General features: G+C 37.7%; 1 protein-coding gene across 1 annotated transcript in view; it reads right to left on the bottom strand.

Annotated features, from left to right (window-relative positions):
* The window catches only part of LOC136264668 (mucin-3B-like), a 145,142-nt gene that overhangs the window by 30,837 nt on the left and 86,900 nt on the right, over positions 1-27,405 (bottom strand). Inside the window, exons 27-32 of the mRNA XM_066059472.1 lie at positions 22,517-22,840; positions 14,499-14,819; positions 14,126-14,449; positions 6,143-6,463; positions 5,772-6,095; positions 1,191-1,511 (exon numbers count right to left, since the gene is read on the bottom strand). Coding sequence (XP_065915544.1) covers positions 1,191-1,511; positions 5,772-6,095; positions 6,143-6,463; positions 14,126-14,449; positions 14,499-14,819; positions 22,517-22,840 — 1,935 coding nt within the window. The remainder of the gene's footprint in view (positions 1-1,190; positions 1,512-5,771; positions 6,096-6,142; positions 6,464-14,125; positions 14,450-14,498; positions 14,820-22,516; positions 22,841-27,405) is intronic.

Below are 27,405 nucleotides of genomic sequence, written 5' to 3'. Positions count from 1 at the left end.
ACACTGCTTGAAGATCCTTAGTTTACTAATTTGTTAAGCTGCTTTACTGTAGTTGTACCCAGTTATACTGATAGTAAGATTTCAGTAACTTTAAGTATATGGAACATAATTGTTTTACTAAGTTTTAAACTCTCAGTAAGACATCAGTGAATGCGGGTTTACTGAAAAACTATTAAAATTCCAAACAATTAACTGTTCCATATACTGGGGATATACCACTCTAGTAAACTAAGAAACTTCAAGCAGTGGTAGTAACCCATTATAGCATTTGTATGTTCACATCGAGCTGTTACCTAAAAATATTTTAATAACCATGTGATGGAATTATGCAAGATCTTGAAATTTGGCTCACTTATAGTACTACTTGACCCACCGAAAATACTTTTAAATCTTTTCATCCAAATATCTGACATTTTATTTTATGAGTTATCAAATTTTACTGTATCCTTTCCATAAAAGTGTATAGTCTGATCTTTTTTATCACCAATCATCTAGTTAGATGAAGCGTCATTCGCTTGAGAAAAACCCAATGTTTCCTTTTACATGTTTTCTCAGCTATCAGGACAAACTATAGCCATGGCTTTAACAATTTTACCTATTCATCTTCACAGATGAACAAAACTGTGATAGGTCCTTAAGGGAGTCCATTTTCCAGTGTAATGCCTCTAGAGTTTTTGCCTATTTAGGTAGCATTCTCAAGTGTAGGTAGAAATTACAAGTCTTTACATTAAGATGGCAAGCGAATGGATGAAAGTATTAATCACTGGCGCAAAGTTTATTATAAATAGGGCAACACTCTATATATAATAACGAAGAAAGCACACATCTCACACATGCTAACCTACTTATCTAAAATTGCTATTGTCTAGGGCCAGGCCCTAGCCTACACAGAGTTTATTTGTATAGTATGCCCCTCACACTCTTGCAGGCTGACAGAATTGCAGCTTCCAAGGGCAGACCCAATAAGTTTTCAATTCAGCAGCAATAACAGCATTATTTAAATGCCTCTGATGTTAACTGAAAACAGTTTGAGATGCATAGGTAGATACGACTAGAGTTTGTAAAGTGATTGTATTGGTGCCTAATAAAATTTAAGACATTAGCAGCATGAATTTGGTACAATATAAAAGTATAAGATTTCCTTAGAGGTATAAAAATCTATTTATATTATTTAATTGAAAAATGCTTACCAGTAACACCCAGTGTGACATCACTATTAACCATCATAGGAGGAATATTATTAATCACCATCTCACACTGATATGTTCTATTAATGTCAGTATCCTTCAATAGTGTAATAGTGTACACATCCATGTATTCTATCATGTCATCTGTTGTGGAGGTAATGTTAGGAGTTTCTGTTCTCTTGAGTTCTACACCATCACTACTCCACACAATATCCACTCTACTGGTGATACCTCTCACAGCAGTCACACTACACTCCAGTGTTAGTGGCTGACCAACTATCTGAGTGTTAGGAGCAGTTACAGTCATGCTGGCAGGAATTGGTACTATTGCAAAAAGATAAATATAATAAACTTTACAATATTCACAATCAGGTTTGATGTTATGTGACTAGGGACCCGTCGATTTTGCCAGCAAAATTTTTGGCATAATGGTTGGGTAAAAGCAATGAGCAAAATGCTAGCATAATAGGTGAAATTTTTGTGAAGTGGACATAAAAATTTCACAAAAGATCAAGATACTCTAATAGAACAGTCAGACACGCTAAAATATCAACAATGCATAGCTAATTGTTACAAGAACAGCGAGTGACTATCGAGCTACCCTAATAAAACAGTCACACATGTTATGCAATATTAGCTGGCTTCTTGCTTTAAATGTTAGAAATAATTTCTGATCGAGATACTCTAATAGAACAGTCACTTTAAGGCGAAACTGTAGCTTTGCACTTGGAAATATTCAATTAACAAAGATCAGTGCTGAGCAAAATTTATAATTCTTGAGCAAAATATGGAGCATAATAGGTGAAAAATGAAAGAATTGCTGGAAAGAAAAATAGGTAGAAAAAAAAGCAAAATAGACTGGTCCCTATATGTGACCTGTTTTATCAGTTAGCTATTGCTGTATGTTCTAAGGCTACCACACTATGAATAATATGGCTACAATAATTTATCTGTTCAATCCTTGGCTATGATTATCACTTTAAAAGGAGTCCTTATTAAAGAGGTGCACTATAAGCACCAAGTCAACTTGTTCAATAATGCTAAAGTAAAGGCACCTGGACACACACACACACACACACACACACACACACACACACACACACACACACACACACACACACACACACACACACACACACACACACAAACACATGTTCAGTTTGTAGATAGTTGAATAGATACACTCATTACAACATTAAAGTCATCAAATAGTTTGCAGATGAAAATTTAACATGAGCCTGAAGGCAACTTGGTTAAACACCATTACACATACCACAGACAATATTAGACACTAGATATTAGGCACACATGGTTATTAACGGCATAATTATTTCCTGTTAAGCGCACTTGGCATATTTGCAGTAGACAACTGTTTGTTGAGCAAATGTAGTTGAAGTCACTGCTGCAACAGGCCCGTAGCCAGGGATTTTGAAAGGGGGGTTCTTTTTGACCAAAAGTGGACCTTTACTTGCATGATGATTAATAAAGGTACTGAGACTGGGTGTGCGAAGCACACCCAATCTAGGGGGGTCTGGGGGCATGCCCTCCCAGAAAATATTTTGAAAATAGATGCTAAAAGGTTGAATTTAGTGGCATTTCAGTCAATAAAAATAATCGGTAAACTGAAGACCAGCTGTATGGATGATATCTGGAAAAATATCTCTAGTCTCTACTGCTACTGTAATTATATCATGCACATCTGCACATGCATGTGTCTAAATATAATATATTGGAATGTCACAGTAAATAAGAATGAGAAACAACACATTGCATGGAGTTGAAGCATGGATGCTATTCGTGGGCTCTGCATGGAGGGGCTTGTCCACCATAATCTTATATTTTAATGAAAGCTCGGTTTAGACAATCTACATGTAAATTAAGTATAGCTTTTAAAAGAAAATGTAATTGTGACTGTTCTATTAGAGTGATTGTTCTATTAGAGTGGTTGACTGTTCTATTAGAGTATCTCGATCTTGCATTGCATTTAATACAAGCACTGAATTAGTTACTCAGAGCACTTAATTTAGCTTCTTATTAGTAGTATCTAGTAAACTGTAGCTAATGGACTTTTGCTCCTGAAAATTGGGACTTGTATACTAAAATTGTGACCTTTTTGGTTGACCTTTTTGCTAAAATTGTGGACCATTTTACTGAAATTGTGGACCTTTTTTCCAAGAGGGCGGTTCTTCAGAACCCCCCGAACCCCCCCTGGCTACGGGCCTGTGCAAGCTCATGCTATAATTATAATTTGGAAGCAGAACACCATTAGAACAAACCAGAAGCATCGCAGTACACTTTGAGTCTAACCAGTGATGTATTGACCAAATACTACCACTTGATTGACCACCTGTAATGAAAATAGCCACACCCAACTCCCTAGGGTTGCTATTTGCTCGATGGAACAAATTACTTGACTGAATCCTGGTGTCCAAATCACTTATAAAATGAGCCAACACGAATATTGCTAAGCAGAAGAAACTCCTTGTGGCTAGCATGCACTTGACAAGCATAGTGAATTTGACAAAAATCCTTCAATAATTATAAGAGCATGCACTTAACAACCAGAGTCTACAGTATAGATATAATAATCATTCCTTATAACATTCTATGGATGCCATAATTTGGTACTGCTACATCATGTATACATAATTTTATACAGTATTTAGTAAGGCCATTTCATGATTGCAGCCATGTCTAAGAATTAAAGACATGAAAAGCATAGCTCTTCAACTTTGGTACAGTAGAATGCTTGACACAGTAATAAGAAGTGCAGAGAGGTTCGATTACAGTTGATGCACCAGTCTTTTTCAGCTAGAAAATCTTGGATGAAATAATTATGGATGTTTTATTAGAGTATTTGATGGTTCCATTGCAGTATATCAATCTAAACTGTTCTAATTTTAGTAAGCCATAACAAATTGATTTTATGTTTCAGATACAAAGGGTCAATGTTTTGGGGCAAAACCAAAAATAAATTAAAACCAGGTGATCATTTTAAAATAGTGATATTATGGCTATAGACTCCTTAATATTGTTAAGTAATCATAGGTTTAAAGTAAAGAGGATTTACTTTTTTCAATGAGCCATAACTCATACACCTGCAAAGGTTGAAATACTCTAAAAGAACAGCCATTTAAATGAAGTTTACAATTTATAAGTTAATGGAGCAACAAACATAGTGGCTGTGGTGTCTAGTATTGCATAAAGTGGAAACAGGTTAGAGACAACGCATGTGCAATTGTTGCATGACAACTTATCAATTAATTCATTACTTCAACACATGTACGCCAAGCGTGTGCAGCATCCATATATGGAGGAGCTTCTCTTTCTACAATTCACCCCTTGTCTTGTTCATAAATGCTGAGTTTATTATATACATTTCACTTTCTGGATTAGGTGTAGCAGTAAAAATGATTATACATGTATTGTAGTGGATTACAATGAAATATTATTATACACACATGTGTGTACAGGTATGTGTTTGTGACGTATGCATAGTTACATTTCTTGGAAACATTTAATTGATAGGACGTTTAACAAAATTAATGTATGTTAATGCCATGTTTCTCTTCATAGGGCAATGCCATCAAGATTGTTATTGTGTATGTTTTTACCCAGGTCTGAACTTGGGTAAAAACTTTACTCTCCAGGTCTGATGGTAGTGATCATTGTAATGGTGCAGTTATTTCCAATTTGTTGATAAGTGTCACTTGGACTAACACTGTGTGAGGTGTTTTTTGGCCTACCAGTGTGATTAATAAGTGTCAGTGTGTGTTCGCTGGTGGGAGCCTACTGGTGTCACTGATTGAGATTAATACTAATGTCAGTGTGACTAAGGTGGACGTCACTGTACATTGTGGAGCCACTGTTGTATTTAAGCAGCATGCATGTATTTTCTACTGGTAGAAGCCTACCAGTGTAGCTGATCAGAGTACAAACAGTCAGGTATAGCTGAAATAATTGACAGCTTCACTTATTTTTCAACCTGCTGGAGGTAAACATGAAACAAGATTAAATTTTTCAAACAAGATTTTTCATTTCATGAAACATAATTCATGAAACATAAGATTAACTGATTCTAATGCAGGAAAAGAGCTGCATTAAAGGTCTATGGGCACCATGTGCCCACAGCCAGAGGAAACAGCTACAGTATTTATAAAAGTAATACTACCGTTAAATATACAAATTTTAGTGTATTTGAATTGAAGATAGTTATAATAGATAGAAAAATTGATGGGTGCACCGGGCTAAGGAAAATGGAGTTTATGTGGATCATCAGAGTGGAAATTTGCGGCAAACTGTTCCGAGAAATAAGATTTGGTAAGGCCTTACTCCTACAGTCAAATAAGTTTGAACACTATCATTAATTCTCAGAGGAAACTATCCCTACTCCTTGCTGTTTCCATCTTTTGTACTGCTAACACATAGTAAATATTTAGAGGGTTACTTTTGTACAGTACTTCATGTACCTCACTTTCCAGAACAATTTTAAACATTCCAATATATCTACATCTAGATCATCACACACAAGCTATTATGTGGAACTAATGTATGTATATACACATTTAGCTTTTACATCCTTACTAGTAAGACTCTTCATTTCCATTGAGCTTGATTCAGTAGTGTCCAGTATTATCACGTTACACTCATATGTACCCTCATCTCCCTCCATCAGGTACATAAACTGGAGACTACTCGTGTAATTGTTACCACTACCACTGGTTGGGCTGATGGTCACTCTACTATCATTTGTAATAGTGTCTCCTCCAGGTCCCATCCAACTTATCATTACTGAACTCAACTCCACTCCACTAACTGTACTCACTGTACACTGGATATCTTGAGGACTACCTACCATAGCTCCTTGTATAGGACAAAATGTTGTTATGGTGATAATGGGTGTAGGAACTATTAAAATATTGCTTAACTTGGTATGTATACAATTCATTACATACCAGTAACATCCAATGTGACATTGTCATTAACTTTAACTGGTGGTTTGGAATTGATTATAGCCTCACACCGATATGTCCTGCCATCATCGCTAACACTCAATGGTGAAATGATGTAAGTGCTAGAATATATAGCAAAGTTTTGTGTGATGGAATCTTTGGCAATGTTATGGTCTTGGTTGAGAACTCTATCATCACTACTCCATACAATATCCACTCTACTGGTGATACCTCTCACTGTAGTCACACTACACTCCAGTGTTAGTGACTGACCAACTATCTGAACATGATCTGCATTTAGACTTAAACCATAAGTTGTGGGCACTATAGCAATGAAAGTAACCATCCATTACATCTTGGTAAAAATTCACACAAAAAGTCTTATATGACTGATAAAAGTTTAGCCTACTTGCTAACATTTGCAATGTATATAACATAACTGTTGAAAACTTGATGATACAAATGCACATTGTATGACTCAAGTGTACTATAAACGGGCATAAATTGTTCTGAAAATAATGTAGATTACAAGTGCAAATTTCTATAGGTGAATTTAATGTGGTAGAATGGCATATGTCTACAGTATATGATCATGATGTATGGGCAAATTTAGGGGTTGTTGAAAATTGTTCGTTGTGTCAGTGAGAACTTAAACTGATTCAACTGACCTATGGCACTATCCAGTTCCTTGTGAACAGTAGATTCAGTAATCTCATTTACCAAACTACCAGAGGACTTGCTGATATAACTCGTAATCTTATTGCAGTTTTGCACTTAACCAGTGAATACTTAACATATACTGCATGCATTGCAAAACTATGACATACAATGTTTAAATTGCATTGTGTACTCAGATGCTTCACTACGCTTATCACAATAATTAACACTCAGTCTTATCAGAATCTTTTCTAGTCTGAACCATACACCAAGGATTAAGTGCCAAAAGTACACTGTAGTCTAACACTGCCATAACTTATGTACACACTCAAGTACAACAGGAAAACAGTTGAGTTATTGAATATTTCATGCAGCCCACAAGTCAAAGGTAACACTGGAAAACATGTTATAAATACATATAAATTTTACACTTTCATAGCTGACAAGTGCAAGTAGGCTGGTGTTTAAACCTGAAGTTTGCTTGTCACCACAGACCAGCAACAAATTGTTTAATTAAATACCACATATGTAAATACTTCTGCTTTTGTAAGGCTGCTTTTCAGCAAAAGCTGACCAGGCCTACAGTAAGACTTGTTGCATAGTGGATTGTGCAAAAACCCTTACCACATTACATCATCCAATTCAATTAAATAGAAAAGTCAAAAAGTTGCAAGATTACTTGCCTCTCCCTAAGGCACTCGGTAATTAAGCATTTACATAGTAAATAGTGGAGCACAGGATTCTATGGAATTTAGTAACCCAAAGGCCCTGTGTTGTGGCACCAAAGCGATACAAAGATGCCACTACAGGGCTTGAGGGTTTCTAAATTCCATGGAATCCTGTGTTTCAATGTCTAACTTAATATGTTAGACTACAGCTTGTTTTTGTACCTACACAGCTACTTGTAACATGAGAAACACAGCATTAATTAGTAGAAACAAGTCCATTACACTTCCCTCAAATCAGTACAGTACATGCTGTACAGTTAAATACCCATACATTGCCAATATCACAGGCACTTAATTAGAGGTGTGCGATTATCTAGACAATTATATTCAATTATCTAGATATCGTGAAACTTATCGAGACAAGGATGATAGGTTTATTAATCTAGATAATAGTAAACTTCCGTAAATTATTTGTATACCTGATGATGTAGGTACCTCCAGGGGGCTCCAACTCTCCTACCATTTGGGAACAGTTTTTAGACTAACATTTTTACTTTTTTATATTCTTCTAATTGAAATTTGCTCACTTTACTGGTTACAATATTGGTAGTTTACTAAAATAAATAATTAATTATCGAGATATGTTAGGCAATCGAGATAAGTTCAAAGGAAATATCCAGATATGTCTAAATTAGTCATCACACACCTCTACACTTAATTGCCATGTCTGTATTACCCCATGCATAGACAGGGATCCATTGAGATAAAAACAAGGGATTTACAGGATTTAGATACCTGTATGTAGCCAATGAAATTCCAGTATTTTATGCTGCTGTGGTCTAAACATACATAATGAACAAGTGGGCACAGCCCGAGTGCGAGTGCATATATTTCAGTCAAATCACAAGTGCCCATGTTACAACTAATATATTCCACTTGGGTGAATCACCTGCAATTGTGGGAAACTGCAGGAATGTTTTGCAAGTTTATTTATATGGAACCATGTGAATTTCGATTGTGGATAACGTCGTAATAGCAATGACAAAGCTCTGCTGAGAGGCTGAACATAAGTGTACCGACATAAGCATGCAGATCGCTTCAATTATAGGTACACAATTAAACACAGGAAGCCCAAATGCGAGCTGAACAGCTCATAATGAAGTTTAAGTGCACTATAAAGTACTTACTATACTAGCCATGAATAAACTAAAGTAGTGAATATGTTTACAGCACTATAATGACCTAGTCAATTGAAGTGCCACGCCCAGTCACTATGCGTGTGCGACATCACGTCAGGTGTCAAAACAGCAATATAAAGATGATTCAAGTGCATTAAAGTACTTACTTTACTAGCCATGAATAAACTAAAACAGTGAATATATTGTGCGGATGTGTGAAGGCAACGGTAGTAGGTACGGCTCAATCCACATCAGGATTGTCAAAGACTCAATGGATTCTCAATACACACGTCTACAATCTCAATACTTTCACACGTGATCTTCCAACAGTATATCAAGACACACGATAGTGTGTCGTGCGGCCCAAGAAGCCGGCGCGCCACACCGTGAGTATATTAACAGGAAGAAAGAAAACGCAATTTTCACACCTATGTAGCTCTGTGATCCCTTATCCGATTGGAACCAAATTTGCTAGAGACGTGCCGCCCAGTTAGGGGAGTCTACATACCAAATTTGAAGAAAATCGCTCCAGCCATTTCCGAGATACGAGCGAACAAAATTTCGTTTTAATTTCTTCGTTTTTTTCTTCTTCTTCTTCTTCATCTTCTTCATTTCGCACACTTCGCAAAATTCGCCATAAAACACGAATGCGTGCTCGGATTGGGCTGAAATTTGGCACACTTAAAGGGCTCATTAAGGCGGATCTCCGTACCAACTTTAGTAGGAATCCGATGAACATTCACGGAGTTATGACCGATTATTTGCGTAAAATAAGGTCGAAGGTCTGTCACGCCTACAGGGTACACGCCTTGGAGGAATCAGTTCAAAATTGATATGTAGATGGAGCAACCATCGTAGGAGTGCCTTTTTGTGGTTTGAAAGGAATCGGGATAAAGACCACGGAGATATGACACGAAACCCAACCTGTGTCAAAATTACGCGATCGATTTTTATGAATAAAAAACTATTAGTTTTCGTATCTACCAGGCAAACCGCTTAGAGCAACGAGCTGAAAATCAGTATGTAGCTGGAATAATCATCATAGAAAGTCCTTGCAGTAGTACAGAAGAATCGGATTACAAATCACTGAGTTATGATTCGAAAGGCAACTAGGTGCTGCAAATGCGAGATCGAGATACTCTAATAGAACAGTCACCCTAATAAAGCATTAAGCTGCATTTATAATTTACTCAGTTATATTACATTGTAAGTTATTCTGTAGGGAATTCAGCTACAAACAAGTCACCCTGTAGTCAGATCAGCTAGAAGAAGGTACCTAATAGAGAGTTCAGCTACAAATAAGCCATCATGTAGAGAGTTCAGCTCAAATAAATAACCCTGTAGAGAATTCAGCTACAAACAAATTGCCCTGTAGAAAGATCAGCTAGAAGAAGTTACCTTGTAGAGAGTTCAGTTACAAAGAAACAATCATGCAAAGAGTTTAGCTACAAACAAATCACCCAGTAAAAAGTTCCACTATGAACAGATCACACTGTAGAGAGTTCGGTTAGAAACAAGTCATCCTGTAGAGAGATCAGCTAGAAGAAGTCACCTTGTAGAGAGTTCAGTTACAAAGAAACAATCATGCAAAGAGTTTAGCTGCAAACAAATCACCCAGTAGAAAGTTCCGCTATTAACAGATCACACTGTAGAGAGTTCAGTTAGAAACAAGTCATCCTGTAGATAGGTCAGCTAGAAGAAGTCACTTTGTAGAGAGTTCAGCTACAAAGAAACCACCATGTAAAAGAGTTCAGCTGCAAACAAATCACCTGTAGAGAATTCAACTACAAACAAATCGCCCTGTAGAAAGATCAGCTAGAAGAAGTTACCTTGTAGAGAGTTCAGCTACAAACAAATCACCCTGTAGAAAGTTCAGCTACAAACAAGTCACCCTGTAGAGAGATCAGCTAGAAACAAGTCATCCTGTAGAGAGTTCAGCTAGAAGAAGTTACGTTGTACAGAGTTCAGCTACAAAGAAACTACCATGTAGAGAATTCAGCTGCAAATAAATCGCCCTGTAGAGAATTCAGCTACAAACAAATCACCCTGTAGAAAAGTAGATCAGCTAGAAGAAGTTACCTTGTAGAGAGTTCAACTACAAACAAATCACCCTGTAGAGAGTTCAGCTACAAACAAGTCACCATGTAGAGAGTTCAGCTAGAAGAAGTTACATTGTAGAGAGTTCAGCTACAAAGAAACTACCATGTAGAGAGTTCAGCTGCAAACAAATCGCCCTGTAGAGAATTCAGCTACAAACAAATTACCCTGTAAAAAGATCAGCTAGAAGAAGTTACCTTGTAGAGAGTTCAGCTACAAACAAATCACCCTGTAGAGAGTTCAGCTACAAAGAAACTACCATATAGAGAGTTCAGCTGCAAACAAATCGTCCTGTAGAGAATTCAGCTACAAACAAATTACCCTGTAGAAAGGTCAGCTAGAAGAAGTTACCTTGTAGAGAGTTCAGCTACAAACAAATCACCCTGTAGAGAGTTCAGCTAGAAACAAGACACTCTGTAGAGAGATCAGCTAGAAACAAGCCACCCGTAGAGAGTTCAGCTAGAATAAGTTACACTGTAGAGAGTTCGGCTGCAAAGAAACTACCATGTAGAGAGTTCAGCTGCAAACAAATCGCCTGTAGAGAATTCAGCTACAAACAAATCACCCAGTAGAAAGATCAGCTAGAAGAAATTACCTTGTAGAGAGTTCAGCTACAAACAAATCACCCTGTAGAGAGTTCAGCTACAAACAAGTCACCCTGTAGAGAGATCAGCTAGAAACAAGTCATCCTGTAGAGAGTTCAGCTAGAAGAAGTTACATTGTAGAGAGTTCAGCTACAAAGAAACTACCATGTAGAGAGTTCAGCTGCAAATAAATCACCCTGTAGAGAATTCAGCTACAAACAAATCACCCTGTAGAAAGATCAGCTAGAAGACGTTACCTTGTAGAGAGTTCAGCTACAAACAAATCACCCTGTAGAGAGTTCAGCTACAAAGGAACTACCATATAGAGAGTTCAGCTGCAAACAAATCGTCCTGTAGAGAATTCAGCTACAAACAAATTACCCTGTAGAAAGGTCAGCTAGAAGAAGTTACCTTGTAGAGAGTTCAGCTACAAACAAATCACCCTGTAGAGAGTTCAGCTAGAAACAAGTCAACCTGTAGAGAGATCAGCTAGAAACAAGCCACCCGTCGAGAGTTCAGCTAGAAGAAGTTACCTTGTAGAGAGTTCAGCTACAAACAAATCACCCTGTAGAGAACTCAGCTACAAACAAGTCACCCTGTAGAGAGATCAGCTAGAAACAAGTCATCCTGTAGAGAGTTCAGCTAGAAGAAGTTACATTGTAGAGAGTTCAGCTACAAAGAAACTACCATGTAGAGAGTTTAGCTGCAAACAAATCGCCCTGTAGAGAATTCAGCTACAAACAAATCACCCTGTAGAAAGATCAGCTAGAAGAAGTTACCTTGTAGAGAGTTCAGCTACAAACAAATCACCTTGTAGAGAGTTCAGCTACAAACATGTCACCCTGTAGAGAGATCAGCTAGAAACAAGCCACCCGTAGAGAGTTTAACTAGAAGAAGTTACATTGTAGAGAGTTCAGCTACAATGAAACTACCATGTAGAGAATTCAGCTACAAACAAATCACCCTGTAGAAAGGTCAGCTAGAAGAAGTTACCTTGTAGAGAGTTCAGCTACAAACAAATCACCCTGTAGAGAGTTCAGCTAGAAACAAGTCACCCTGTAGAGAGATTAACTAGAAACAAGCCACCCGTAGAGAGTTCAGCTAGAATAAGTTACACTGTAGAGAGTTCGGCTACAAAGAAACTACCATGTAGAGAGTTCAGCTGCAAACAAATTGACCTGTAGAGAATTCAGCTACAAACAAATCACCCTGTAGAAAGATCAGCTAGAAGAAGTTACCTTGTAGAAAGTTCAGCTACAAACAAATCACCTTGTAGAGAGTTCAGCTACAAACAAGTCACCCTGTAGAGAGATCAGCTAGAAACAAGCCACCCGTAGAGAGTTTAGCTAGAAGAAGTTACATTGTAGAGAGTTCAGCAGTTTAGCTGCAAACAAATCGCCCCGTAGAGAATTCAGCTACAAACAAATCACCCTGTAGAAAGATCAGCTAGAAGAAGTTACCTTGTAGAGAGTTCAGCTACAAACAAATCACCCTGTAGAGAGTTCAGCTACAAACAAGTCATCCAGTAGAAGGATCAGCTAGAAGGATCACAGAGAGGTCAGCTACAAAGAAATCATCCTGCTTCATCTTTTCTTCTTCCTGTAGTAAAGAAAAAAATGACAGGTTAAAAAGCCCTAAAGCCGGCCATAGGCCGGCTTTGGGGTATACAAATACAAAAAGAAGTGAAATCTAATCCAAAACAGCCAAGCTGTAAAAAAAGAGTGCGGCCCTCAGAAAGGCTATGGTGAAAAAAGATGTGAAATCCAAGGTGGCGGCCAAGAAATGGCTGTGATGGTAGGTTAATGGTAAAAATTTTAATAACAACAATTCAGTGAATTTGGTGCCGCTTGGTCTTGGCACAAAATTCACTTGAATTGTCGTTATTAAAATTTTTACCGTTAACCTACCATCACAGCCATTTCTTGGCCGCCACCTTGGATTTCACATCTTTTTTCACCATAGCCTTTCTCAGGGCCGCACCCTTTTTTTACAGCTTGGCTGTTTTGGATTAGATTCTAACTAACGCCTAACCTACAATAATTATATTATCTATACAATGTCACAGTCCTACATTTCTACATATATGTAAACACTAATGGCCAAATCAATTAAGCGCTACACCCAGTGTCTGGACATTACCACGTGACTAGAATGCAATCAAAACACTAACCTGTGACCTACTTCATTCAGTAAAACAATGAACTATGTATCTTCTTCCCCAAGTCCATGATCTATGTTTGGCTCACTTTACAAAACTAAAACCCACTATCGACCCTGTGAAGTGTCACTATATTAAAGCAGAGATCACACAGTTTCATCAAAGAAATCGGATGATTTCTGAGAAAGCTTGGAATGCATTAATGAAAATAGGTGGTAGTATATACAAGTTATATCCCTCCTAGGAGTTATATCCCTCCTAGGAGGGATATAACTTGAATATACTACTCCATTTCTTGTTAATGCATTCCTGAATGCTGATAGCAGTGTTGTTATACCACTTATACACCTTTCCTTTGAAGTGAGGTGTGAAAGTGGTATATGTATTTAAAGTTTCAAATGTAAATAAACTGTCTTACAAATAAATAATATTATTATATATTAGTACCAAAGTTTTGGCAATGATATGTCATTAATCTTTCAAGGAATTAAAAATATTTGCAGACTCACAGCATGTCATATAAGTATGTACGCAAAGCAAAATTTGATTTTACTTATGACATTTGTAACCTATATAATAAAATAGAGCAATTATCTACTAACAACTACGTAAAAAGCGTGGTTTAAATTTTACAATTAACTTACTTGAGAGATTCTTTATTTCAATAAAATTTGATGTATTCATTTCCAGTATCATCACATCACAGGTATATATACCCTCATCTCCCTCCATCAGGTAGGTGAACTCAAGAGTGCTGATGTAATTATTGTTAATTGAAATAATTGGGCTGATGGTCACTCTACTATTATTTGTAATAGTGTCTCCTCCAGGTCTCATCCAACTTATCATTACTGAACTCAACTCCACTCCACTAACTGTACTCACGGTACAGTGTATTTCTTGAGGACTACCTACCACACCATCTGTTATTGGACCAAATGGTAGTATAGAAACATCAGGAGTAGGAACTACAAAATATTGTTGGAAGTAAGTGCAAAACACTTGTATTAAACAGACCTATGACATTCAATGTGATAGTGCTTGTAGCCATAACTGGTGGACTGGTGTTGATCACTACCTCACACTGGTACACTCTTCCATCATCAGTTGTGCCCAGTTGTGGGATGGTGTAGGTTGCTGAATATTCTGTAGTGCTTCCTCTTGACATACTTATATTTATCCCAATGAGTGTGCTTATAATTGATCTATCTTTACTCCAGACAATATCCACTCTACTGGTAATACCTCTCACAGTAGTTACACTACACTCCAGTGTTAGGGACTGACCGACTATCTGAGTGTTGGGAGCAGATGAACTGACATTGTAGGGATTAGCAACTATTAAATTCAAAACATCATAGTGTAGTAATACCATTTCATTTGTAATAACATGTACATTTCTAATTCCTGTATTAATCATAAAGGCAGCAACATTTGAAATGGATGTACCTATAGCATAATATAATTTATGTATGTTGAATTGCATTTTTATTTTACACTACCAAAATGAATTACACATCTGGGAATGGATACAAAGAGCAATCGCATGAATTCTATTGATTGATACATTGATAATTATAAATAACCAATTAATGTGTGCATCACTAGTCATAAGAATTTTAAGCAAGATGAAGGAAAGGGATTTGGTTGGATCAAACAATCACCATGCCACAATTTCAATATGTTTTGGGAATTTCTGTGAAGTTTCTTGTGCACTTATCCTGCCTTGTGATTAAATTCTGTGCATTGCACGATGTATCAACCAGCCAAGCAGTGAAAAAGGGTACATCAGCTAGGATGAAAAAGTTGTGAATTCAAAGCTCAATGATGCACTTCAAATGATTACAATTGTCACTAAAATGACAGCTATTTCTTTGCTGATTTCACAACTCTTTTTTTCACTCTATTTCTTTTTTCACTCACAACTCTTTTTTCTCATCTTCATTTCTTTTTTGTATTTGCAAGCCCCTAAGCTAGGTTTTGGGGCTCGTTTTTCCTTTCTAAAGAGTATTTACAGTGTAGCTAATATCATGAAAAGAACAATATTAACATGTGCATTGTCAATTTTAATTTAATGAACTTATGATATCACTAGTGTTTAAGTTTTTTGTTGTGATTTTCTTTACGAACATTTAATGACAATGATCGTACACTGTAGCACATACATATTTGGTTTTTGCATTATACCTGTGGTACTGTAACTATAACCATTTGACTGATTCACTTGCAACCACAAAAGGCTTAACCTGTGATGGAGAGACTATGAACACTGCTAAGTTTTAACTTTGTCCCTTAAAAAGTGGATTGTCCTGTAGGCACTACAAACCATTAATCAAGACAAATGGTAGTCTGTCATGCCGCCAAGAAAGCTGGCATGTCATACTGTGTGTATATTGATAGGAAGAAAGAAAACGTGACTTTCACTCTTGCACAGCTCCATGGTTCCTTCCACAAAGCATACTGTTTCTGTCTGCTGGGTATGGTAGGTGACATAATAAATTTCATTAATCTAGCCATTCATGAAATACGGGCAGACAAACGTTTGTTTTTTTTCTAGATCAAGACACACGATAGTGTGTCGTGCGGCCCAAGAAGCCGGCGCGCCACACCGTGAGTATATTAACAGGAAGAAAGAAAACGCAATTTTCACACCTATGTAGCTCTGTGATTCCTTATCCGATTGGAACCAAATTTTCTAGAGACGTGCCGCCCAGTTAGGGGAGTCTACATACCAAATTTGAAGAAAATCGCTCTAGCCATTTCCGAGATACGAGCGAACAAAATTTCGTTTTAATTTCTTCGTTTTTTTCTTCTTCATCTTCTTCATTTCGCACACTTCGCAAAATTCGCCATAAAACACGAATGCGTGCTCGGATTGGGTTGAAATTTGGCACACTTAAAGGGCTCATTAAGGCGGATCTCCGTACCAACTTTAGTAGGAATCCGATGAACATTCACGGAGTTATGACCGATTATGTGCGTAAAATAAGGTCGAAGGTCTGTCACGCCTACAGGGTAAACGCCTTGGAAGAATCAGTTGAAAATTGATATGTAGATGGAACAACCATCGTAGGAGTGCCTTTTTGTGGTTTGAAAGGAATCGGGATAAAGACCATGGAGATATGACACAAAACCCAACCTGTGTCAAAATTACGCGATCGATTTTTATGAATACAAAAACTATTAGTTTTCGTGTCTACCAGGCAAACCGCTTAGAGCAACGAGCTGAAAATCAGTATGTAGCTGGAATAATCATCATAGAAAGTTCTTGCAGTAGTACAGAAGAATCGGATTACAAATCACTGAGTTATGATTCGAAAGGCAACTACGTGCAGCAAATGCGAGATCGAGATACTCTAATAGAACAGTCACCCTAATAAAGCATTCAGCTGCATGTATAATTTACTCAGTTATATTACATTGCAAGTTATTCTGTAGGGAATTCAGCTACAAACAAGTCACCCTGTAGTCAGATCAGCTAGAAGAAGTTACCTTGTAGAGAGTTCAGTTACAAAGAAACAATCATGCAAAGAGTTTAGCTGCAAACAAATCACCCAGTAGAAAGTTCCGCTATGAACAGATCACACTGTAGAGAGTTCAGTTAGAAACAAGTCATCCTGTAGATAGATCAGCTAGAAGAAGTCACTTTGTAGAGAGTTCAGCTACAAAGAAACCACCATGTAAGAGAGTTCAGCTGCAAACAAATCACCTGTAGAGAGTTCAGCTAGGAACAAGTCACCCTGTACAGAGATCAGCTAAAAACAAGTCATCCTGTAGAGAGTTCAGCTCAAATAAATCACCCTGTAGAGAATTCAGCTACAAACAAATTTCCCTGTAGAGAGATCAGCTAGAAGAAGTTACCTTGTAGAGAGTTCAGTTACAAAGAAACAATCATGCAAAGAGTTTAGCTGCAAACAAATCACCCAGTAGAAAGTTCCGCTATGAACAGATCACACTGTAGAGAGTTCAGTTAGAAACAAGTCATCCTGTAGATAGATCAGCTAGAAGAAGTCACTTTGTAGAGAGTTCAGCTACAAAGAAACCACCATGTAAGAGAGTTCAGCTGCAAACAAATCACCTGTAGAGAGTTAAGCTAGGAACAAGTCACCCTGTACAGAGATCAGCTAGAAACAAGTCATCCTGTAGAGAGTTCAGCTAGAAGAAGTTACATTGTAGAGAGTTCGGTTACAAAGAAACTACCATGTAGAGAGTTCAGCTGCAAACAAATCACCCTGTAGAGGGTTCAGCTACAAACAAGTCACCCTCTAGAGAGTTCAGCTAGAAGAAGTTACATTGTAGAGATATCAGCTAGAAACAAGTCACCCTGTAGAGAGTTCAGCTAGAAGAAGTTACATTGTAGAGAGTTCAGCTACAAAGAAACTACCATGTACAGAGTTCAACTGCAAACAAATTTCCCTGTAGAGAATTCAGCTACAGACAAATCACCCTGTAGAGAGTTCAGCTACAAACAAGTCATCCTGTAGAGAGTTCAGCTAGAAGAAGTTACATTGTAGAAAGTTCAGCTACAAAGAAACTACCATGTACAGAGTTCAGCAGCAAACAAATTTCCCTGTAGAGAATTCAGCTACAGACAAATCACCTTGTAGAAAGATCAGCTAGAAGAAGTTACCTTGTAGAGAGTTCAGCTACAAACAAATCACCCTGTAGAGAGTTCAGCTAGAAACAAGTCACCCTGTAGAGAGATCAGCTAAAAACAAGTCACCCTGTAGAGAGTTCAGCTAGAAGAAGTCACATTGTAGAGAGTTCAGCTACAAAGAAACTACCATGTAGAAAGTTCAGCTGCAAACAAATTGCCCTGTAGAGAATTCAGCTACTAACAAATCACCCTGTAGAGAGTTCAGCTAGAAGAAGTTACATTGTAGAGAGTTCGGTTACAAAGAAACTACCATGCAGAGAGTTCAGCTGCAAACAAATCACCCTGTAGAGGGTTCAGCTACAAACAAGTCACCCTCTAGAGAGTTCAGCTAGAAGAAGTTAAATTGTAGAGAGATCAGCTAGAAACAAGTCACCCTGTAGAGAGTTCAGCTAGAAGAAGTTACCTTGTAGAGAGTTCAGCTACAAACAAATCACCCTGTAGAGAGTTCAGCTAGAAACAAGTCACCCTGTAGAGAGTTCAGCTAGAAGAAGTTACATTGTAGAGAGTTCAGCTACAAAGAAACTACCATGTAGAGAGTTCAGCAGCAAACAAATTGCCCTGTAGAGAATTCAGCTACAGACAAATCACCTTGTAGAAAGATCAGCTAGAAGAAGTTACCTTGTAGAGAGTTTAGCAACAAACAAATCACGCTGTAGAGGGTTCAGCTACAAACAAGTCACCCTTTAGAGAGTTCAGCTGGAAGAAGTTACATTGTAGAGAGTTCAGCTACAAAGAATCTACCATGTAGAGAGTTCAGCTGCAAACAAATTTCCCTGTAGAGACAAGCAAATCACCCTGTAGAAAGATCAGCTAGAAGAAGTTACCTTGTAGAGAGTTCAGCTACAAACAAATCACCCTGTAGAGAGTTCAGCTAGAAACAAGTCACCCTGTAGAGAGATCAGCTAGAAACAAGTCACCCGTAGAGAGTTCAGCTAGAAGAAGTTACATTGTAGAGAGTTCAGCTACAAAGAAACTACCATGTAGAGAGTTCAGCTGCAAACAAATTGCCCTGTAGAGACAAACAAATCACCCTGTAGAAAGATCAGCTAGAAGAAGTTACCTTGTAGAGAGTTCAGCTACAAACAAATCACCCTGTAGAGAGTTCAGCTAGAAACAAGTCACCCTGTAGAGAGTTCAGCTAGAAACAAGTCACCCTGTAGAGAGATCAGCTAGAAACAAGTCACCCTGTAGAGAGTTCAGCTAGAAGAAGTCACATTGTAGAGAGTTCAGCTACAAAGAAACTACCATGTAGAGAGTTCAGCTGCAAACAAATTGCCCTGTAGAGAATTCAGCTACTAACAAATCACCCTGTAGAGAGTTCAGCTAGAAGAAGTTACATTGTAGAGAGTTCGGTTACAAAGAAACTACCATGCAGAGAGTTCAGTTGCAAACAAATCACCCTGTAGAGGGTTCAGCTACAAACAAGTCACCCTCTAGAGAGTTCAGCTAGAAGAAGTTACATTGTAGAGAGATTAGCTAGAAACAAGTCACCCTGTAGAGAGTTCAGCTAGAAGAAGTTACCTTGTAGAGAGTTCAGCTACAAACAAATCACCCTGTAGAGAGTTCAGCTAGAAACAAGTCACCCTGTAGAGAGTTCAGCTAGAAGAAGTTACATTGTAGAGAGTTCAGCTACAAAGAAACTACCATGTAGAGAGTTCAGCAGCAAACAAATTGCCCTGTAGAGAATTCAGCTACAGACAAATCACCTTGTAGAAAGATCAGCTAGAAGAAGTTACCTTGTAGAGAGTTTAGCTACAAACAAATCACGCTGTAGAGGGTTCAGCTACAAACAAGTCACCCTTTAGAGAGTTCAGCTGGAAGAAGTTACATTGTAGAGAGTTCAGCTACAAAGAAACTACCATGTAGAGAGTTCAGCTGCAAACAAATTGCCCTGTAGAGACAAACAAATCACCCTGTAGAAAGATCAGCTAGAAGAAGTTACCTTGTAGAGAGTTCAGCTACAAACAAATCACCCTGTAGAGAGTTCAGCTAGAAACAAGTCACCCTGTAGAGAGATCAGCTAGAAACAAGTCACCCTGTAGAGAGTTCAGCTAGAAGAAGTCACCCTGTAGAGAGTTCAGCTACAAAGAAACTACCATGTAGAGAGTTCAGCTGCAAACAAATTGCCCTGTAGAGAATTCAGCTACAAACAAATCACCTTGTAGAAAGATCAGCTAGAAGAAGTTACCTTGTAGAGAGTTCAGCTACAAACAAATCACCCTGTAGAGAGTTCAGCTAGAAACAAGTCACCCTGTAGAGAGATCAGCTAGAAACAAGCCACCCGTAGAGAGTTCAGCTAGAAGAAGTTACATTGTAGCAGTTTAGCTGCAAACAAATCACCTTGTAGAGAATTCAGCTACATACAAATCACCCTGTAGAGAATTCAGCTACAAACAAATCACCCTGTAGAAAGATCAGCTAGAAGAAGTTACCTTGTAGAGAGTTCAGCTACAAACAAATCACCCTGTAGAGAGTTCAGCTAGAAACAAGTCACCCTGTAGAGAGATCAGCTAGAAACAAGCCACCCGTAGAGAGTTCAGCTAGAAGAAGTTACATTGTAGCAGTTTAGCTGCAAACAAATCGCCCTGTAGAGAATTCAGCTACAAACAAATCACCCTGTAGAAAGATCAGCTAGAAGAAGTCACCTTGTAGAGAGTTCAGCTACAAACAAATCACCCTGTAGAGAGTTCAGCTACAAACAAGTCATCCGGTAGAGAGATCAGCCACAAGGATCACCTTGCAGAGAGGTTAGCTACAAAGAAATCACCCTGCTTCATCTTTTCTTCTTCCTGTAGTAAAGAAAAAATGACAGGTTAAAAAGCCCTAAAGCTGGCCATAGGCCGGCTTTATGGCCGGCTTTAAGGTATACAAATACAAAAAGAAGTGAAATCTAATCCAAAACAGCCAAGCTGTAAAAAAAGAGTGCGGCCCTCAGAAAGGCTATGGTGAAAAAAGATGTGAAATCCAAGGTGGCGGCCAAGAAATGGCTGTGATGGTAGGTTAATGGTAAAAATTTTAATAACAACAATTCAGGTGAATTTGGTGCCGCTTGGTCTTGGCACAAAATTCACCTGAATTGTCGTTATTAAAATTTTTACCATTAACCTACCATCACAGCCATTTCTTGGCCGCCACCTTGGATTTCACATCTTTTTTCACCATAGCCTTTCTCAGGGCCGCACTCTTTTTTTACAGCTTGGCTGTTTTGGATTAGATTCTTTTTTTCTTCTTCTTAAAGGGTTCATGAGGGACTTTTCGCACACTTTGCAAAAATGTAAATGTGTTACTTTGAAACTTGGTAAAGATAAAGAGCATGTAAAGGTGAATTCACATACATACTAAATTTGCAATGAATCTGATAAATACAAATGGTGCTATGAAAGTTTATATTCTTGTAAAAAATTATCAAACTTTTGTCATGGAATAACTTGAAATTTTGTGTATACATAAGCTAGCCATCGTAGCAGTGCCTTTCGCTGCTTTGAAAAACCAAGGAGTAGCAGATGCAGAGTTACAAAACAAAAAGGGTTCAGATACTCTAACAGAACAGTTATTACAGGATAAAATGTGTTTGGAAAATGCCAAAAAAATACTTAACAGAGTTCAAACCAGACAAATCCATACTGAACATCCAAATCCTTGAACATTTCCACTGCTATCATGGTTGTTCACCTCACTAAATTTCTGTTTTACAAATATAAAATTTTAGCTTAAATCTACTTAACAGTAATCTTCCAATGGAAATTCTAGATTGTTGAAGAACATTCTATGTGTGTTCTACTAGAATTTCTTTAAAAACTGTGTACTCTATATAGAGTAGTAGAATAATAAATAGTCAAATAAAACATGTAATATATACAATTCTTCTGTCTTCAATAATCATCACTATGTTTGCAGATTTATTGGTAAAAACAAACCCCAAAGGTTAGCCATAGGTTGGCTTTGGGATCATATAGAGTACAACAAGAAATGAAATCTGCAAAAAACAGCCAAGCTGTGAAAAAGGGTGCAGCCTTCAAAAGCCTGGGTGAAAAATGTTGTGAAATCAAAAAAAAAATGGCTGCAATGATGTTAAGCCATATCTTGGTTGCTTTCACAACTTTTTTACCCCCACTTTTGAAGGCCACACACACCTTGTCCACAACTTGTCTGTTTTTGTATGGATCCTTTTATGAAACTAGATAGTGCACTTGTTACCAAATGCCACGGCTATTATGCCAATTGTATTAAAACAGCACATGTTTTATGTGATTTTACAGTTTATACTATAGGCATAGCAACAAATCACTATGTGCTAGTTTGATTATAAGCCAGGCAGAATGTTACAGGTGACAACCAGCATGTCGCAAACTATGTAAATGTATTTAGGTTAACTTACCCATTGGGTTAATCATTTTAACAGAACTTGATCCATTAGTTTCCAGTATCATCACATTACACTCATATGTACCCTCATCCCTCTCCATCAGGTACATAAACTGGAGACTACTAATGTAATTGTTACCACTACCACTGGTTGGGTTGATGGTCACTCTACTATCATTTGTGATAGTGTCTCCTCCTGGTCCCATCCAACTTATCATTACTGAACTCAACTCCACTCCACTAACTGTACTCACTGTACACTGGATATGTTGAGGACTACCTACCATAGCTCCTTTTATAGGACCAGATGGTGTTATGCCGACTGTAGGAGTGGGAACTACAAAAGCAATATTGTTGATGTAAACTAGTGAACTAATGTTTCCAGTAATTATGTGATCTGCAGCAGTAGCAGATACAAAGAGTTACACTGGTCTTAAATGAAAACCGTGATATTGTGTATAATATATAATATGCAATAGTTATCCAACCCAAAACAGCCAAGCTGTAAAAAAGGAGTGCAGCCCTCAAAAAGGCTATGGTGAAAAAAGATGTGAAATCCAAGGTGGCGGCCAAGAAATGGCTGTGATATTAGGTTAATGGCAAAAAATTTAATAACAACAATTCAGGTGAATTTTGGTGCTGCTTGGTCTTGGCACAAAATTCACCTGAATTGTCATTATTAAAATTTTTACCATTAACCTACCATCACAGCCATTTCTTGGCCGCCACCTTTGATTTCACATCTTTTTTCAACATAGCCTTTTTGAGGGCCGCACTCTTTCTTTTTTACAGCTTGGCTGTTTTGGATTGGATTTCACTTCTTTTTGTATTTGTATATCCCAAAGCCGGCCATAAAGTCGGCCTTGGGGCTTTTTTTAACCTATCTTTTTTTCTTTACCACAGGAAGAAAAGATGAAGGAGATGTTAAATACTTTAAATATTTCTGATTTTATCAGTAAATGTACAAATTACATTAATACATATATTAAATACAGAACTCTACATGGTGGTTTCTTTGTAACCGAACACTCTACAAGGTGAGTCCTTCTAGCTGATCTCTCTACAGGGTGAATTGTTTGTGGCTGAACTATCTACAAGGTAATTTCTTCTAGCTGATCTCTCTACAGGATCACTTGTTTCTAGCTGATCTCTCTACAGGGTGATTTGTTTGTAGCTGAACTCTCTACAAGGTATATAACTTCTTCTAGCTGATCTCTCTACAGGATCACTGAATTCTGTACAGGTGATTTGTTTGCAGCTGAACTCTCTACATGATGGTTTCTTTGTAGCTGAACTCTCTTCAAGGTAACTTCTTCTAGCTGATCTCTCTACAGGGTGATTTGTTTCTAGCTGAATTCTTTACAGGGTGATTTGTTTACAACTGAACTCTCTACATGGTGGCTTCTTTGTAGCTGAACTCTCTACAAAGTAACTTCTTCTAGCTGATGTCTCTGCAGGGTCACTTGTTTGTAGTTCAACTCTCTACATAATGGTTTCTTTGTAGCTGAACTCTCTACAAGGTAACTTCTTCTAGCTGATGTCTCTACAGGGTCACTAGTTAGTAGCTGAACTCTCTACATGATGACTTCTTCAAGCTGATCTTTCTACATGGTGATTTGTTTTGTAGCTGAACTCTCTACAGGTGATTTGTTTGCAGCTAAACTCTCTACATGATGGTTTATTTGTAGCTGAACTCTCTACAAGGTAACTTCTTCTAGCTGATCCCTCTACAGGGCGATTTATTATATTATTATTATTATATTTGTTACTGTGAAGAAATCAAAAAGATTGTTGTGCACAGGTGTGATCATAATGTATGTTTAGGTTGGTACAAAACTCATCTAAAGTAGGGGAGTGAATTACAAAGGGGGGGGGGGAGTGTGTTCCAGAGTCTGATTGTAAAAGGGAAAAAGGAAAATTTATAGGAGTCAATCATAGTGACAAGCTGTTTATAATATCCTTCCCTTGATGGACGATGATTAGGTATTAGATCATTTGTAGGTATACTTAGATTGCCATTAATTATCTTATACATAGTAGTTATCTTAGACTTGTTTCTTCTTTCTTCGAGGGTAGATAAATTTAATGATGACATCATGCTTGTTACACTACTAAATCTAGAAAAATTATTGTAGCAAAATCTGGCTGCTCTCCTTTGGATGGATTCAAGTTGGTTTATATTGGTGTGGGTGTGGGGGGCCCAGACAGAGGATGCATATTCAACAATGGGGCGGACCATCATCTTGTAACAATTGTTCTTAACAGAAACAGGGAATTGGTGAAGATTATGACGCAAAAATCCATTAACCTGGTTTGCTTCACTAGTGACTCTTTGAATGTGTTCATTCCATGATAGTTTCTGGTCAATGGTGACCCCAAGATATTTTGTGAGAGAAACCTCAGAGATGATAGAATTCTCCAGATGATAGCTATAAATGATGGGATTTCTTTTATTGGTAATTCTCAAGTGTTCACATTTCTTAATGTTAAATTCCATCAGTCAAGTATGAACCCATTCAGTAAGTTTGTCAAGGTCCTGTTGTAGGGCTATACAATCGGATTCGGAATGTATGTAGGAGTACAGTAGGACATCATCTGCATACAATTTAACTTTATTATTGACACAAGCAGGGAGATCATTTATATACAATAAAAACAGAAGTGGTGCAAGTACAGTACCTTGGGGTACACCAGAGAGAACTTGTTTAGAGTAGCTGTTTTTCCCTTCTAGCACTACATACTGGGATCTGCAAGTTAAATAGGACTTAATCCACAATAGGATAGATCCATCAATCCCATAATGTTGGAGCTTGAGGTAGAGTCGGGAATGTGGAACCTTATCAAAGGCCTTACTCAAGTCAAGTAGAAGTACATCACATTGGCCTTTTTGATTCAAACACTTGGCAAAGTCATTTACTGTGGAAATTAATTGTGTTTCACAACTCCTTTTGTGACGGAAACCGTGTTGTTCATCGCATAGAATGTTAAAGGATGTTAAATGATTAGATACACTTGAATATACTATATGCTCTAATATTTTGCAGCAGATACATGTAAGGGACACAGGTCTATAGTTGCATGGGTCTGATTTATTACCTTTCTTATAAATAGGAACTACCTTCGCAGATTTCCAGATACTTGGTAGTGTACCTTGATCTAAAGAAGCCTGGAAGATCAATGATAAGGCTGGGGAGATTTCATATGCCACTTCTTTAAGAAAACGAGCAGGAAGGTTGTCAGGCCTGGATGCCTTATGTTGTTGGATGTTTGATAGTAGTTGGTATATGCCATCCACATGTATCTGAATTGGTGGTATACTAGGTGTTGGATCAGTACTTAGTGTAGGAAGGTGAGTGACATCTTCTTTGGTGAAAACAGATGAGAAATAATCTTCTAAGAGGTTTGCTTTACCTGTAGCATCCACAAATGTTTCACCCTGATGTTTGAGGGTGCCCACTCCAACAGAATCTTGCCTTTTATTCTTAATGAAAGACCACAAATATTTAGTAATTGTGTTCTTGTTAGGATCTACAAGATTGGATACATATCTGTTAAAAGCTGTACGACATTCGCGCTGGGACTGTCTTTTGAGATCGTAATACTTAGACCAGTCTGTTGGTAGGTTAGAATGTCTAGCTTGATTGTATGCACGCTGCTTTCTGCGGGTCAGCCTCTTAATATAGTTATTGATCCAAGGGTGCTTACATTTGGAAGAAATTAGTTTGGTTGGGACTGAATCCATACAGGTATTACAAATGGACAGAAATTCATTCCATAAAACATCAACAGGAGTCGAAGTTGAATAGTTATTAAGAAAGTCCTCACAAAGTGTTTGAATGTTGCTTCGGATAATGTTAAAGTCAGCTTGGGCCCACAGATAGATTATTCTTTTAGATGGAGAAGAGAGGTTTGCTACAACGGATGAGACAACAAGAACTGCTTCATGATCACTGATACCATCTACAGTGTCACATGTCTCAACTAAAGAAGGTCTGTTGGTTATGAAAATGTCTAATATGTTTGGACCTCTAGTGGGTGTGTTGACTATTTGACTACACTGTAAGTGCATTGTCATTAAGGAAATCAAGGAAGGAGTTGTTTAGAGTGACAGGATAAGAGTGACCGGTGGTGCAATTATTTACCCAGTTTATATCAGGAAGGTTAGTGTCTCCTGCAATCCATAATGTAGAATTGGGGAATTTCATATGAATAGCTCTAAGTTGTCGACAGAGTTCTGCTAGGTAAGATTCATCACTAGAAGGTGGTCTGTAAACTGAGCAAGCAATAAGTGATGATTGATCTGCTAGTTGGATATGACAAGCCACTAACTCACAAGACAAGGCAGTGAGATGAATATCATGAGTAGTAAGGGTATCACGACAGGCAACAAAAACACCACCGTAGCCGTCGGCTCGCTCGACAACATAACCACTTGGAAAGACTTCACTGTTCTTTATACTAGATTTGAGCCATGATTCTGTACCAAAAATGACATCAGGAGAGTGAGTATTAATTATATTCTGAAAAGATTCTTTCTTGGAAACCAAAGATTGATAATTTAGTACCAGATATGTTTGTAGCTGAACTCTCTACAAGGTGACTTCTAGTTGAACTACGTAGTTGAACTCCCTACAAGGTAACTTCTTCTAGCTGAATTCTCTACAGGGTGAATTTTTTGTAGCTGAACTCTCTACAGGGCAATTTGTTTGTAGCTGATCTCTATACAGGTTACTAGTTTCTAGTTGATCTCTTGAATTCTTTTCAGGGTGACTGTTCTATTAGGATGACTGCTCTATTAGAGTATCTCGATCTCGCACTTGTTACACCAAGTTGGATTTCGTGTTATAACTCTATGACTTTAAGTCTAACTTTTCTACACCATTGAAGAGCCTTTCTAAGATG

The sequence above is a fragment of the Dysidea avara genome, chromosome 1 (genome assembly GCF_963678975.1).
Source record: "Dysidea avara chromosome 1, odDysAvar1.4, whole genome shotgun sequence".
In the NCBI taxonomy this organism is placed as follows: Eukaryota; Metazoa; Porifera; class Demospongiae; order Dictyoceratida; family Dysideidae; genus Dysidea; species Dysidea avara.
Note: the sequence above shows the minus strand (reverse complement) of the source record. Positions and strands in the feature narration are given on the sequence as shown.